This window comes from Nerophis ophidion, linkage group LG25 (genome assembly GCF_033978795.1).
Source record: "Nerophis ophidion isolate RoL-2023_Sa linkage group LG25, RoL_Noph_v1.0, whole genome shotgun sequence".
NCBI lineage: Eukaryota > Metazoa > Chordata > Actinopteri > Syngnathiformes > Syngnathidae > Nerophis > Nerophis ophidion.
Window position 1 is genome coordinate 24,537,955 of NC_084635.1, and position 14,701 is coordinate 24,552,655.

A 14,701-nucleotide genomic window follows, 5' to 3' on the forward strand; every position below is an offset into this window, starting at 1 on the left:
ACGAAGTGGCTGGGGAGAGGGAAGTCTGGGCTTCCTTGCTTAGGCTGCTGCCCCCGCGACTCGACCTCGGATAAGCGGAAGAAGATGGATGGAGTAGATAGTTACGGTTATGACAGTCTTAAGGGTGAAGCGGGGTGCCGGTATTTCACTGAATGTAAAGTAAAGAGGATTTTTATCAATTGATTAACCTTTCCTAATTACGCTCTGGTTTTTTTGGTCTTTTAGCCGCGTATCTGCTGTTAAAGGCCTACTGAAACCCACTACTACCGACCACGCAGTCTGATACTTTATATATCAATGATGAAATCCTAACATTGCAACACATGCCAATTCGGCCTTTTTAGTTTACTAAATTGCAATTTTAAATTTCCCGCGAGGTATCCTGTTGAAAACGTGGCAGAATGATGACGCGTGCGCGAGACGTCACAGGTGGTAGCGGACATGTTCTCCCAGCACCGAACACGGCTAAAAGTAGTCTGTGTTTATCGCATAATTACACAGTATTCTTGACTTCTGTGTTGCTGAATCTTTTGCAATTTGTTCAATTAATAATGGAGACTACAAATAAGAAAGATATTAGTGGAAAGCGGTGTATTGCAGCCGGCTGTAGCAACACAAACACAGCCGGTGTTTCTTTGTTTGTTGTGAGGCTTTAATATGGAACAGAGCGGTCAAGCGAACATGGTTCTCTACCACATGTCCACCGGCAGGCTTCGGTGAGAAAATTGTGGTAATAAGTCGGCTCTTACCGAAAACATGAGCGGAGCTTGTGTCGTTCCTCCTGCAGCTGTCAAAGAGGTAGCTGTGACTTTCTTGGCTCCTCCATGGCTTCCCTCAAAGACACTGGCGGTCCCCACAACTTTCCGACTTTCAGGTATGACTATTTAATCTCACTAAAACACTAGTAACACAATAAACAGATAAGGGATTTTCCAGAATTATCCTAGTAAATGTGTCTAATGACATCTGAATCGCTCCTGCCCCCGTCTTTTTTTTTTTCTTCTAGTCCTTCACTTTCACTATCCTAGTCCACGAATCTTTCATCCTCGCTTAAATTAATGGGGAAATTGTCGCTTTCTCGGTCCGAATCGCTCTAGCTGCTGGTGGCTATGATTGTAAACAATGTGAGGAGCTCTACAACCGGTGACGTCACGCGCACATCGTCTGCTACTTCCGGTACAGGCAAGGCTTTTTTATTAGCGACCAAAAAGTTGCTAACTTTATCGTTGATGTTCTCTACTAAATCCTTTCAGCAAAAATATGGCAATATCACGAAATGATCAAGTATGACACATAAGAATGGACCTGCTATCCCCGTTTAAATAAGAACATCTCATTTCAGTAGGCCTTTAATGTTTCGTTTTGCTACAAATGCCCCCCGTGCTGTACGTTGACAACCTTTATGTGTAATTTAATTAATGTATGTGTAATTTATGTTACACTAGCAGGAGCTAACAAGACGATCGTGTGGCTTAACATCGATGACCTTCGGTTACTTCAAATATCTGATCAATGGCTGTGAACAGAGTAAGCTAAAGCGTAGTATTTCCACATGTTTCGTTTTTACAGCAGCGCGGCTTACCAGAACCGGGCTGCAGGCACTGGGCTGCAGGCTGGACAGGCGTCGAGCCAGCACCGCTCTGTAGCTGCTCTCCGGGTCGTCTTCCAGAGCGACGCTGTCCGGTTGAGAATCCTCCACGATCAAACAAGGGGTCTCCGGCTGAGGCAGGCTGGATTCCATGTCACTTCCGCCGGGATCCATGAGGTCGGGCCGCGAACAGGAGACCGACTGACGAAACACAAAATAACATAATGTGAACGATTTTTAAACTGGAAGGCGCGGTTTTAAAATGGCCGGTTGACGGAGCCAAGGTGTCGCTTCGTTCATTTGCGTTTTATTTCCTCTCCCATTGTCCATTTTGTGTGACAACAAACCACGCCCACCTCCTCCCTGCGCTGTGCAGCGCGGCAAATGCAGCAGGGAAGAACCTTATTGGTCGGTTGGTTTATGTGACGTCACTAAGGGCCAACTTTTCTTGTTGGTTTTATGTTTACTGGACATTTCTTATAACTCATCGTTTATGTCATGGGTCTCAGACACGCGGCCCGGGGGCCAATTGCGGCCCGCGGGACGTTATTTAGTTCCCCACCTTAAAGGCCTACTGAAACCCTCTACTACCCACCATGCAGTCTGATAGTTTATATATCAATGATAAAATATTAAAATTGCAACACATGCCAATACGGCCTTTTTAGTTTACTAAATTGCAATTTTAAATTTCCCGGGACTTTTTTCTTGAAAACGTCGAGTAATGATGACGTGTACGCGTGACGTCACGGGCTGTTATGAAAATGAGCGCTGCACACAAACACAGCTAAAAGTCGTCTGCTTTAACGGCATAATTACACAGTATTTTAGACATCTGTGTTGCTGAATCTTTTGCAATTTGTTCAATTAATATTGGAGAAGTCAAAGTAGAAAGATGGAGTTGGGAAGCTTTAGCCTTTAGCCACACAAAGGGGTTTGTACAACTAGACATGTTGAGGAGTATGCAACATTTTTTTTTAAGAAATCTTGCCCCCAGGTAAATTGAGTTTGAGACCCCTGGTTTATGTGGTGTGTGATCACTTCTATTTTGTTGAATGTTTTGTTCTATATTTACTACATGTACCTTTGTATTTTATCCATTCATTTGTATTAATTGTTTAAAATGTAACTAAATGCAATTAAATGGACACTGTGGCATTTATTTTTGTAAGTAGACCATCTCTCAAACAACAAATTATTAACAGTAGACAAGCACCCTCTGCCTCCAAAGCCCAGATAATGTGAGAGTAAATCATGAAAGCTTACAATGCATCCTGCATAATAAGGTTGGGCGATATTGCACTTTATGGTTTGATTGATTGATTGAGACTTTTATTAGTAGATTGAACAGTACAGTACATATTCCGTACAATTGACCACTAAATGGTAACACCTGAATAAGTTTTTCAACTTGTTTAATAAATATATACTAACAGCATGATACAGTCATCACACAAGTTAATCATCAAAGTATGTACATTGAATTATTTACATTATTTACAATCCGAGGGGTGGGATGTGGAGAGGGTTGGGGCGGGGGGTTAGGTTTGGTTGATAACAGCACTTCAGTCATCAACAATAATATCATCTGAGAAATGGACATTGAAACAGTGTAGGTCTCACTTCGTAGGGTATGTACAGCGAGCAGTGAACATAGTGAGTTCAGAAAGCATAAGAACAAGTATATAAATTTGATTAGACTTGTCCAGTGTGTACACAGTCTACCGCCCGAATCCAGCTGCGATAGGCTCCAGCTACCCCCCGTGACCCCAAAAAGGGACAAGCGGTAGAAAATGGATGGATTAATTACAATCCCGGGGAGGTGGTATGTGGAGGGGGGAGGTTGTTAGTCTAGGATGGTAGTTGCCTGTAAGTGTTCTTTTAGTGCGGTTTTGAAGGAGGATGGAGATGCACTTACTTTTACACCTGTTGGGAGTGCATTCCACATTGATGTGGCATAGAAGGAGAATGAGTTAAGACCTTTGTTAGATCGGAATCTTGGTTTAACGTGGTTTGTGGAGCTCCCTCTGGTGTTGTGGTTATGGCGGTCATTTACGGTGGCAGAGGGGTTAGTGCGTCTGCCTCACAATACGAAGGTCCTTCAGTCCTGGGTTCAATTCCAGGTTCGGGATCTTTCTGTGTAGAGTTTGCATGTTCTCCCTGTGAATGCGTGGGTTCCCGCCGGGTACTCCAGCTTCCTCCCGCTTCAAAAGACATGCACCTGGGGATAGGTTGATGAGCAACACTAAATTGGCCCTATTGTGTGAATGTGAGTGTGAATGTTGTCTGTCTATCTGTGTTGGCCCTTTAATGAGGTGACAACTTGTCCAGGGTGTACTCCGCCTTCCGCTCGATTGTAGCTGAGATAGGCACCAGCGCCCCCCGTGACGCCAAAAGAGAATAAGTGGTAGAAAATGGATGGATGGAAGTAGTTTGACATGTACTTCGGTATCAGGGAGAGTTTGCTAATTGTATAGACTAGGCTCAGTGCAAGATGTTTTACTAAATACTGGTGGCGACTTGTCCAGGGTGTACCCTGCCTTCCGCCCGATTGTAGCTGAGATAGGCGCCAGCGCCCCCCGCGACCCCGAAAGGGAATAAGCGGTAGAAAATGGATGGATGGATGGATGATACTATTTACTTCCTCTGCGGTCATAGGTCACTGATCATCTCTATTCTGGTTCATTTTAATGACACACACACACACACACACACACACACACAAAAACACACATATATATGTATATATTATGGCTGTTTAACTCATGCGATTAATCACAAAAAATGTTGCATTAATCATGCAATTTATTTTGAATCGTACAAGCTCTTTTACCTTAACCACGATATGGTCAGTGATCAGATCAATGCATAGGTCAGAACAAAAATGAGTGAGAAAAGACACTCTGACCGGTGTGCTCGCTGGAAAATTTCACTCCAAAATATAGCCTGAACAAACTTTAGATAAAACTGTTATCGAATTGTGTGTAAATAAAAGTCAACTAAAACAATAAAAACATTCCTGGATGACAGTCTGATAATAAATATTGAATTTGTGTTTAAAGATTGAGGTATTTTCTTAAGCAGCATATATATATATATATATATATATATATATATATATATATATATATATATATATATATATATATATATATATAATTGTTGAAGCTTTGAAAGTGGAATTCTTTCTCATTCTTGTTTTATGTAGAGCTTCAGTCGTTAGTCCGGGGTCTACACTGTCGTATTTTACGCTTCATAACACATTTCGGGAGAACACCTGCACCGTAACACAACATAAACACAACAGAACAGATACCCAGAACCCCTAAAGCAATAACTCTTCCGGAACGCTACAATATACACCCCTCGCTACCACCAAACCCCGCCCACCACATTTTTATTTTATTTTCGAATTTATTAGCTTGTGGAAAAAGTTAATGTTGATATTTACCTCAGAAGGCTGCAAATAGAAAAAAGGCATTCATTTTTTTAATTACATTTTATTTAATATACCACTGATGTTTTTTTGCTTGTTTCTTGAAAGTTGATTTTGCACTATTATGTTATATAAGCTCTGCCTGTTCCATGGGAGGAAACCGGAGTACCCGGAGGGAACCCACGCAGTCACGGGGAGAACATGCAAACTCCACACAGAAAGATCCTGAGCCCGGGATTGAACCCAGGATTACTCAGGACCTTCGTATTGTGAGGCAGATGCACTAACCCCTGTTACACCGTGCTGCCCTATTTAAGCCTTGCTTGTTCAATATTCATTGCAAAACTTGTTTGGGTCCCTATTAAAAGGTTAATTTGTTCAACCTTGGCCCGCGGCTTTGTTCAGTTTTAAATTTTGGCCCACTCTGTATTTGAGTTTGACACCCCTGCTCTGAGGGATCAAAAGTCCGTGATATCATCCGCTTACGTGCAGTGATTTTTTTAGATTCTCTGAACTCTTTGATGATTTTACAGACCGTAGATGGTAAAATCCCTAAATTCCTTGCAATAACTCGTTGAGAAATGTTGTTCTAAAACTGTTGGACAATTTGCTTTGTGAATTACTTAGCATTTCATGGAAGCTGCTTTTATACCAAATCATGGCACCCAACTGTTCCCAATTAGCCTGCACACCTGTGGGATGTTCCATAAGTGTTTGATGAGCATTCCTCAACTTTATCAGTATTTATTGCCAGCTTTCCCAACTTCTTTGTCACGTGTTGCTGGCATCAAATTCTAAAGTTAATTATTATTTGCAAAAAAAAAAATGTTTATCAGTTTGAACATCAAATATGTTGTCTTTGTAGCATATTCAACTGAATATGGGTTGAAAATGATTTGCAAATCATAGTATTTGTTTATATTTACATCTAACACAATTTCCCAACTCATATATATACATATATATATATATATATATATATATATATATATATATATATATATATATATATATATATATATATATATATATATATATACATACACACACACATATATGTATACATATATCCATATAAACAAATACATACATACATATATATATATACATACACACGTATATATATATATATATATATATATATATATATGTATATATATATATGTGTATATATATATATATATATATATACATACATATATATATATATATATATGTATATATATATATATATACATACACACACACATATATGTATACATATATCCATATAAACAAATACATACATACATATATATATATACATACACACGTATATATATATATATATATATATATGTATATATATATATATACATACATATATATATATATATATATATATATATATATATGTATATATATATATACATAAATATCAGTGACGTGCGGTCAGGGGAGGCAGGGGAGGCAGTGCGTCACCTGTGATCATGCAAAGAAATAAAATATATAATGATAAAATAATTGTTGTTGTTAGTTTTTCATTTTTATTTAGCTTCACCAATTTGGATGATTTTTTTCTTTAAAATCGTTGGATTTTCGCGATCCCTCGTAAACTTCCCTGTCTGCCGTGCGGCCAGAGCCCGTTCTTGTCTGGTGTTGCTGAGCGTTCAAAACGGCAGAGAAAAAAGTCTGAGGTGAGGCTAACAGTTCTTGTGTCTCACAGTAGAGGCGCTCATGATCAGAGACATACGGTGGCGTAAGCGAGTCAAGTGCCGCAGCGAGTAACATGTTTTGTGTGTTGGTTGAGCGATCAAAACGACAGAGAAAAAAGTCTGAGGTGAGGCAAACAGTTCTCGTGCCTCACGATAGGGGCGCTCATGATCCCAGACACACAGTGGCCTCAGTGAGTAAGTGCTGCAGCGACTTATTTTTTCCGTCTCGTACACCCCGACTTTCAACATGGATAACTACATTTCCGCACTTAAACGGTTTTCTAAAGAGGACTTTCAAGCGAAGCAGGAGATAATTACTAAAGGAACACCAACGCCGGAGCTGAATGGTTTGTTTGAATCAGCAGGAAGGAAAGTTATTTGCTCTTTCCAAACGGAGTGGTATACATGAAAAGACTGGCTTTGTGGATGATCCGCAAGAAACCGCCTCTTCTGCTTTCCTTGCCTTCATTTTTCAACCTGTGGAACTGTGTGGACTCAAATGGGATTTTGTGACCTGAAGAATTTGCAAAGAAGCCTCACCAAACATGAGCAGTTGGCCGCTCATATTCAAAGCTAGATTGCGCTAAAAACGTTTGGGATGACGAGGATAGACTTGGCTTTGGATGAACAGCGGCGACTCAACATCAGTGTCCACAATGCTAAGGTAAAAGAGAACCCAGAGATTTAATACGATGTCATCAATGCGACCTGCTTCCTCGCCAAACAGCACCTCGCATTTCGTGGAAATGATGAGAGTAGGAGCTCTGCTAATCTCGGCAACTATGTTGAATTCTTATAAGCTTTTTAAAACTGAAGGAAGTGACGGAGGACTTTCACCAGAATGTGTCGGCTATTTTTTTCCAGAAGGACCGGCGCATGGACTTCATTTATAAGTAAAGGTAAGACGGCAATAACATTATTTTTGTTTCGTTTTTAATGAAATGCACATTTTGTGGGCGACAGTTTGTATGTGTGAAAAATGCAGAAATGAAACATAACCCGTAAACTGCTGCCAATCAAATGGCAAATAATTTGCGCAGAGCGCATACTGTATATTTGTAAATCTGATTCTGATTAGGTCAGTGCATCACCAGCTATAAACCTCACCGCACGTCACTGATATATATATATATATATATATATATATATATATATATATATATATATATATATATATATATATATATATATATATATATATATATATACACACACACACACATACTTAACACGGATCAATCGTCCTGTCCCCTTAGCAGAAAAACAGCCCCAAAGCATGATGTTTCCACCACCATGCTTCACAGTAGGTGTGGTGTTCTTGGGATGCAACTCAGTATTCTTCTTCCTCCAAACACGACGAGTTGAGTTTATACCAAAATGGATACATGGATGATACAGCAGAGGATTGGGAGAATGTGATCTGCAACCAAAATAAAACTTTTTGGTACAAACTCAACTTGTCGTGTTTGGAGGAAGAAGAATACTGAGTTGCATCCCAAGAACTCCATACCTACTGTGAAGCATGGGGGTGGAAACATCATGCTTTGGGGCTGTTTTTCTGCTAAGGGGACAGGATGATTGCTCCGTGTTAAGGAAAGAATGAATGGGGCCATGTATCGTGAGATTTTGAGCCAACACCTCCTTCCATCAGTGAGAGCTTTGAATGGTTGACCAAATACTTATTTTCCACCATAATTTACAAATGAATTATTTAGAATTCGTACAATGTGAATTCCTGGATTTTTTTTTCACATTCTGTCCCTCACAGTTAATGTGTACATATGATGAACATTACAGACATCTGTCATCATTTCAAGTGGGAGAACATGCACAATCTGTGGCTGACTAAATACTTTTTTTCCCCACTGTGTGTTTGTATGTACAGTACATTTGTGTCCCAGTATGTGCGGGAGCCAAAGTACGGCCCCAGCAACCCAAAGAGACCAACCCAAAACAGCAGATGCGGTGCCCAGGGAACAAGGAACCACGCAGGCAGGCCGGTTAGTGACAGGACCCCCGGAACTGGGCCCACCGAGTCGCCTGACAGGCCAGCGGTAGGTTGTAGACAGACGTACCCGGCAGAGGGCAAAGCACGGGAGAAGCAGGGGACAGCCAGCGAGAGACCATATCATCAGAGACCAAAGATGGGACGCCCCCACCCAGAGGGGCCCAGAGACTCCCCGCAGACTCAATTTTCTACCGCTTGTCCCTTTTGTCGCCGCAGGCGGGCTGGAGCACTAAGGCGGAAGGCAGCGTACACACTGGACAAGTTGCAACGAGCACTAACCACTGTTCCACCATGCTCCCCCTATATAGACATATATATAGCTACATACAGTTCCTCCAAAGAGGAACTGTATGTAGCTATTAAGTGTATATAGCTATTAATTAAGTGTTGATTAGCAACACTTAATTGGCCCTAGTGTATGAATGTTGTCTGTCTATCTGTGTTGGCCCTGTGATGAGGTGGAGACTTGTCCAGGGTGTAAGCTGACTTCCGCCCAAGTGCAGCTGGGATAGGCTCCAGCACCCCCGACCCCGAAAGATACAAGCGGTAAAAAATGGATGGATGGATAGATGGATGATAAATGGTCAGTATATATATAGAACCTGGCAATATATATATATATATATATATATATATATATATATATATATATATATATATATATACATATATATATAGATATATATATATACATATATATATATATATATATATATATATATATATGTATATACATCCATCCATCCATTTTCTACCGCTCGTCCCGTTCGGAGTGGCCGGGGGTTGCCGGAGCCTATCTCAGATGCATTTGGGCGGAAGGCGGGGTACAGGCTGGACAAGTCGCCACCTCATCGCAGGGCCAACACAGATAGACAGACAACATTCACACTCACATTCACACACTCGGGCCAATACATACATATATATGCATATACATGTATATATATATATATATATATATATATATATATATATATATATATATATATATATATATATATATATATATATATATATATATACATATATATATATATATACATATATATATGTTATATAGAGGGCAGCACGGTGGCACGGTATATATATACTTTTATAAAGGATTTTATTCATTAAAGTGATAATTGGGTGTAATTGCAATTGGAATGTTTGTAATATAACATCTATTCAAGAAAATGCCTTCAAAAACATGCAATCTATGTACATAGAGAAGACAGTAGAACTCCTGTCACATGACCACTCCAGCAGCAATAAAGCCAACCTACTGTAAACTAAATCTATTTGCAAAAGCTTTCAACGTGACATTGTCTAGAAATAGCTCAATACACAAATTAGACATTTGGTTCCTTATTATCACTGAAGAAGTGGCTATTCTCTCTTGGTTCTGTTATTTAGTACAAAAATTACACAAGACACAAACAAGCAAATAGACAGGATGTCTGCTCCCAGTCTTGAAGATGAATAGTCATGCAAATATCTCAATTTTTTTTTTTGACAGCCGCAGTTTCCATGGAGATACCACATATTCTGTGACACCACAGCCTATGCAAATTAGATTAGAGCGACTGTTAGGGGAGAAAATCCACAGAGGACGTGTTCCGCAGTATACCTTGGTATACCACGGTGCTTCCCAAATATAGCGCATGTCTGATCTGATCTGCGTATGCGGTTGTAAAATACACAGATTATCTATGTAGTCCAATATTTAATGTACATTTTGACAAATACATGATGTGATTGTTGGCAATGCTTGGAGTTTGCAGCCATCTTGATTCACAGGTGGCCTTTAATGATTTTAACGCGTCCATCCAAATCCAGTCATGATTTTATAAATAGAACCTCTTTCCTATAAAGTAATTTTTTGCTGTAAATTACACTATATGGAAACCAGGTCATGACAGCTAAAGCAATTGAGACTGTAATAAAATATGGCACTCCAATGAAGCTCTGCTTTGGTTCATTCAAAATGGATGCCTTTATACTTATATATGTACATACACACATTCGGTACCTATATATATATATATATATATATATATATATATATATATATATATATATATATATGTATGTATATATCCATCAAGCCATCCATTTTTTAACGATTATTCCCTTTGGGGTCGCGAGGGGCGCTGGTGCCTATCTCAGCTACAATCCATAAAAAAAACATAGTTTTGTTTGACAAAAAAGAGCAGAAAACAAACAAACAAAAAAACAACATAAAAAAACTAAAACATTTTGAAATAAGGAATAGATTTAAGCGTTAAATATAAAATGTATGTATGCCCTGGCACACCATTATCGTAATTTCATGACCCAAGCAAAACACTTTTTACACTTTTATACTGAAATAAATACACTTACAACTTATTCAATAAAAACATAGAAAAAACTATCAGCAGCGGTAAAGTTTAGATCCATGAAGGAAAGAAGAAAGTAAATGAATGTTTATAACTGAATACATTTACATACACATACAAATGCGTCTTCTTTTTATATTATTTATCTTAATAATTTAAGTAACGTTTTTGACAACCTTTTTCCAAAACACAGTATATAATGTGAGATATAACAGTACAATGCACACATTTATCATTTGTTTTTAAAACGCTTACAAAAAAGTGGGATCCCAAAAAATTTACTGTGGGACCCCATTTTTATGACCTGATGGGGTCCATCAAACCCCATTTTGAAAATTCCTAGCGCCAATTCTGCTATTAACAGAGGAGAAAAAATGCTTTATTGAAATAAATATATTATTTATAAAGCAAGTTCAAGTATCATTGGCAAATGTTCACCTAGTCCCGGCCTTGGCGTGCTGCCCGCCTTGGCACGCATATATGTGTCCTCTTTTGGGGATGTCACAATATGGTCAGCCTAGTCTATAGATAGAGCTAAGGGCGCTGTAGGCTCTGTAGTCCAGAGCCATCCATCCATTTTCTACCGCTCTGTCCCTTTCGAGGTCACGGGGGGTGCTGGTGCCTATCTCAGCTGCATTTCGGGCGGAAAGCGGTGTACACCCTGGACAAGTCGCCACCTCATCGCAGGGCATAGTCCTGAGCCTCTTGTAGTTTTCCGACTCGCCACATTGGGAGAATTAGGGACGATCGTGAGCCAGCAAATGCATTTGCAACCATGTTTTATCAGCAAGGAAGCCAGCGTTTGAACAAAGACATGAATAATAATGAATTAATTAATGAAAAGAGGAGGGATGGTGTTTTGGCACAGGGTGCCATTTCAGCTAGAACCGCCACTGATGCTACTGACACATTTTTACTTGGATTTGTTTCCAGCTTTGCCTTTAATTTCCTGCTCCTGATTAATATCACAATAAACTACCAAACAAATGTTTTAGGACAACAAAACACATTTTGTCAGCAAATATATTTTTGTGAATATGAACCAACAAGGGCAGCACGGTGGCAGAGGAGTTGGTGCATCTGCCTCACAATACGAAGGTCCTGAGTCTTCCTGGGTTCAATCCCGGGCTCGGGATCTTTCTGTGTGGAGTTTGCATGTTCTCCCCGTGGATGTGTGGGTTCCCTCCGGGTACTCCGGCTTCCTCCCACCTCCAAAGACATGCACCTGGGGATAGGTTGATTGGCAACATTAATTGGCCCTAGTGTGTGAATGTGAGTGTGAATGTTGTCTGTCTATCTGTGTTGGCCCTGTGATGAGGTGGCGACTTGTCCAGGGTGTACACCGCCTTCCGCCCAAATGCAGCTGAGGTAGGCTCCAGCACCCCCCGCGACCCCAAAAAGGGACAAGCGGTAGGAAATGGAAGGATGGATGGAACCAACAAAGGCAGCACCGTGGAACAGGGGTTAGTGCATGTGCCTCACGATACAAAGGTTATGAGTTGTCTTGGGTTCGATCCCGGGCTCGGGATCTTTCTGTGTGGAGATTGCATGTTCTCCTCGTGACTGCGTGGGTTCCCTCTGGGTACTCCGGCTTCCTCCCACCCCCTAAAACAAGCACCTGGGGATAGCTTGATTGGCAACACTAATGTGTAAATATGAGTGTGAATGTGGTCTGTCTATATGTGTTGGCCCTGCGATGAGGTGGCGACTTGTCCAGGGTGTAAACCGCCTTCCGCTCGAATGCAGCTGAGATAGGCTCCAGCGGTAGAAAATGGATAGATGGATGGATGAACTAACAATATGAGCCAAGCAGTACAGAAAATGTAATTAATGTCATTATGCTATTATTGATACAACATGGATCGATCGGCCCTATGGTAGATCTAGTACGTCACCAAAAAAAAAGCATGAAAATGCTCCCTGATCAGTGACAATACACCACAAAAACAGAGAGAATGGCAAATCTATTCATGTCTGCAGGGCAGTGTGCCAAATGGGATGAAAAAGCGTGGTCAAAAAGCCAAACTGAGCTTCCTCTCCTCGAGTCAAGACAACGTGAAAAGAATCAGACCATGCACGTTTCCATGCAAACAAGGAATACGACGTTACCTTAGAAATTAATCTGTTGTCTTATTGCACGCAATGGAAAGACGCTGGGCATATCCCCGCCTCTGTAAAAGCACACAGTCGGGGCGTGGAGAACACACGCAGTGCGCGTAAATGATATTATGGCATTTTTGGGGGAATATTGATATGGCGTATCTGCTCATCACTAAATAACCCGGATGCACAAAATCCTCCTCAAGACACAACATAGACATGGAGCGGCGCTAAAATAAAAATGTACATATGAACGACTATCAAATGCTTTAATGTTTTAAGAGCGACCTGAATGCAAATGCAAATGCGCAAATGTTCATTATTATTGAAGCATTATTAATTGGAGAAGCCGTAGACTATACTATGCATCTCATAACAAATTAAACATTTTCCGAATAACTGTATATTTGAAACCATTTGTTTTTGTTATTTCAAAATCTGTAATTAAATTATGTTTAATATATTTTAGTCATTTTGAAATCATGGTTTTTAGTCTACTGTCAGGGGATTGTAGTTTCCAGGCTCACCAGCAGAGGCCGCTAGCTACACGGACATCCACCTGTGTGCTTGGTTTGCTGACCAGCAGACGATAATTAGCGATCAATAATCCTGAAAAAATACGATAATGTTGGATATTTTTGTTTCCTTAAAAGCTAGTTATTGCGAGCAAACACGAAGAAGAACACGATTCACTGCGATTGATTGTACATCGTCTGACGTGCCTCTTTACAACCAGGTGAGGGCGCTGTTCTGCCAGTGACGGCCTTCGTTTATTAATCAGATCAGAATCAGAATCAGAAATACTTTATTAATCCATCCATCCAGGGGCGCCGAAAAAGGGGGGGGGGGGGGTAAAGGAGATGGATTCTAGGGGCCCATGATGGAGGAGGGCCCAGAGAGGCCCCTAATGATAATGAATTTACATGAAATTATGTGTTGGGGGCCCTGTAAAGATTATTTTCATGGGGCCCAAAATCCCTAGCGGCACCCCTGCATCCATCCATCCATTTTCCTACCGTGTATTCCCTTTGGGGTTGCGGGAGGCACTGGTGCCTATCTCAGCTACAATCGGGTGGAAGGCGGGGTCCCGAGGGGAAATTAAAATTTTCAGCACAATGCCATTCAAGATCAGACAAACATTACAGGGAGACAGAACAAGGTCGCTGACGGGTCTGCCAACTTCTGGCGCCCCTTACAAAAAAGGTGAGATACAGGTAAACAATGGGGGGGAGAAAAAAAATTGCCCTAAGCCTGGGCCCCTGGAGAGGGGGTCCAGACTGAGGCCAAGGGAAAAAAACAACTCATAGCCATAGCACACAAGGAGGGCAACATCAAACATCAAAGACCACAAAGAACATTAAAGACATTAAAAGAGCAGAGCTGATGCATCCAGCCACTTCTACATACAGCTATGAATAAAAATTAAAAGAAAAATATATACACTGTGGTGGCCTCTGTGGTGTTCTACGCCATCGTCTGCTGGGATGGAGGGAGCATGGCCAGGAGCAGACCCAA

General features: G+C 40.6%; 1 protein-coding gene across 5 annotated transcripts in view; it reads right to left on the reverse strand.

The window, feature by feature from the left end:
* tp53bp1 (tumor protein p53 binding protein, 1) overlaps positions 1–13,329 on the reverse strand; it is a 92,202-nt gene extending 78,873 nt beyond the window's left edge. For 4 of the 5 annotated variants that reach the window (XM_061887179.1, XM_061887181.1, XM_061887180.1 and 1 more), the window contains exon 1: positions 1,583–1,956. In XM_061887179.1, coding sequence (XP_061743163.1) covers positions 1,583–1,762 — 180 coding nt within the window. In that variant the 5' untranslated portion in view covers positions 1,763–1,956. Of the gene's footprint in view, positions 1–1,582; positions 1,957–13,195 lie in introns of those variants that run through there. The other variant, XM_061887178.1, reaches the window with a different exon arrangement.
* Positions 13,330–14,701: the final 1,372 nt, after the last annotated feature.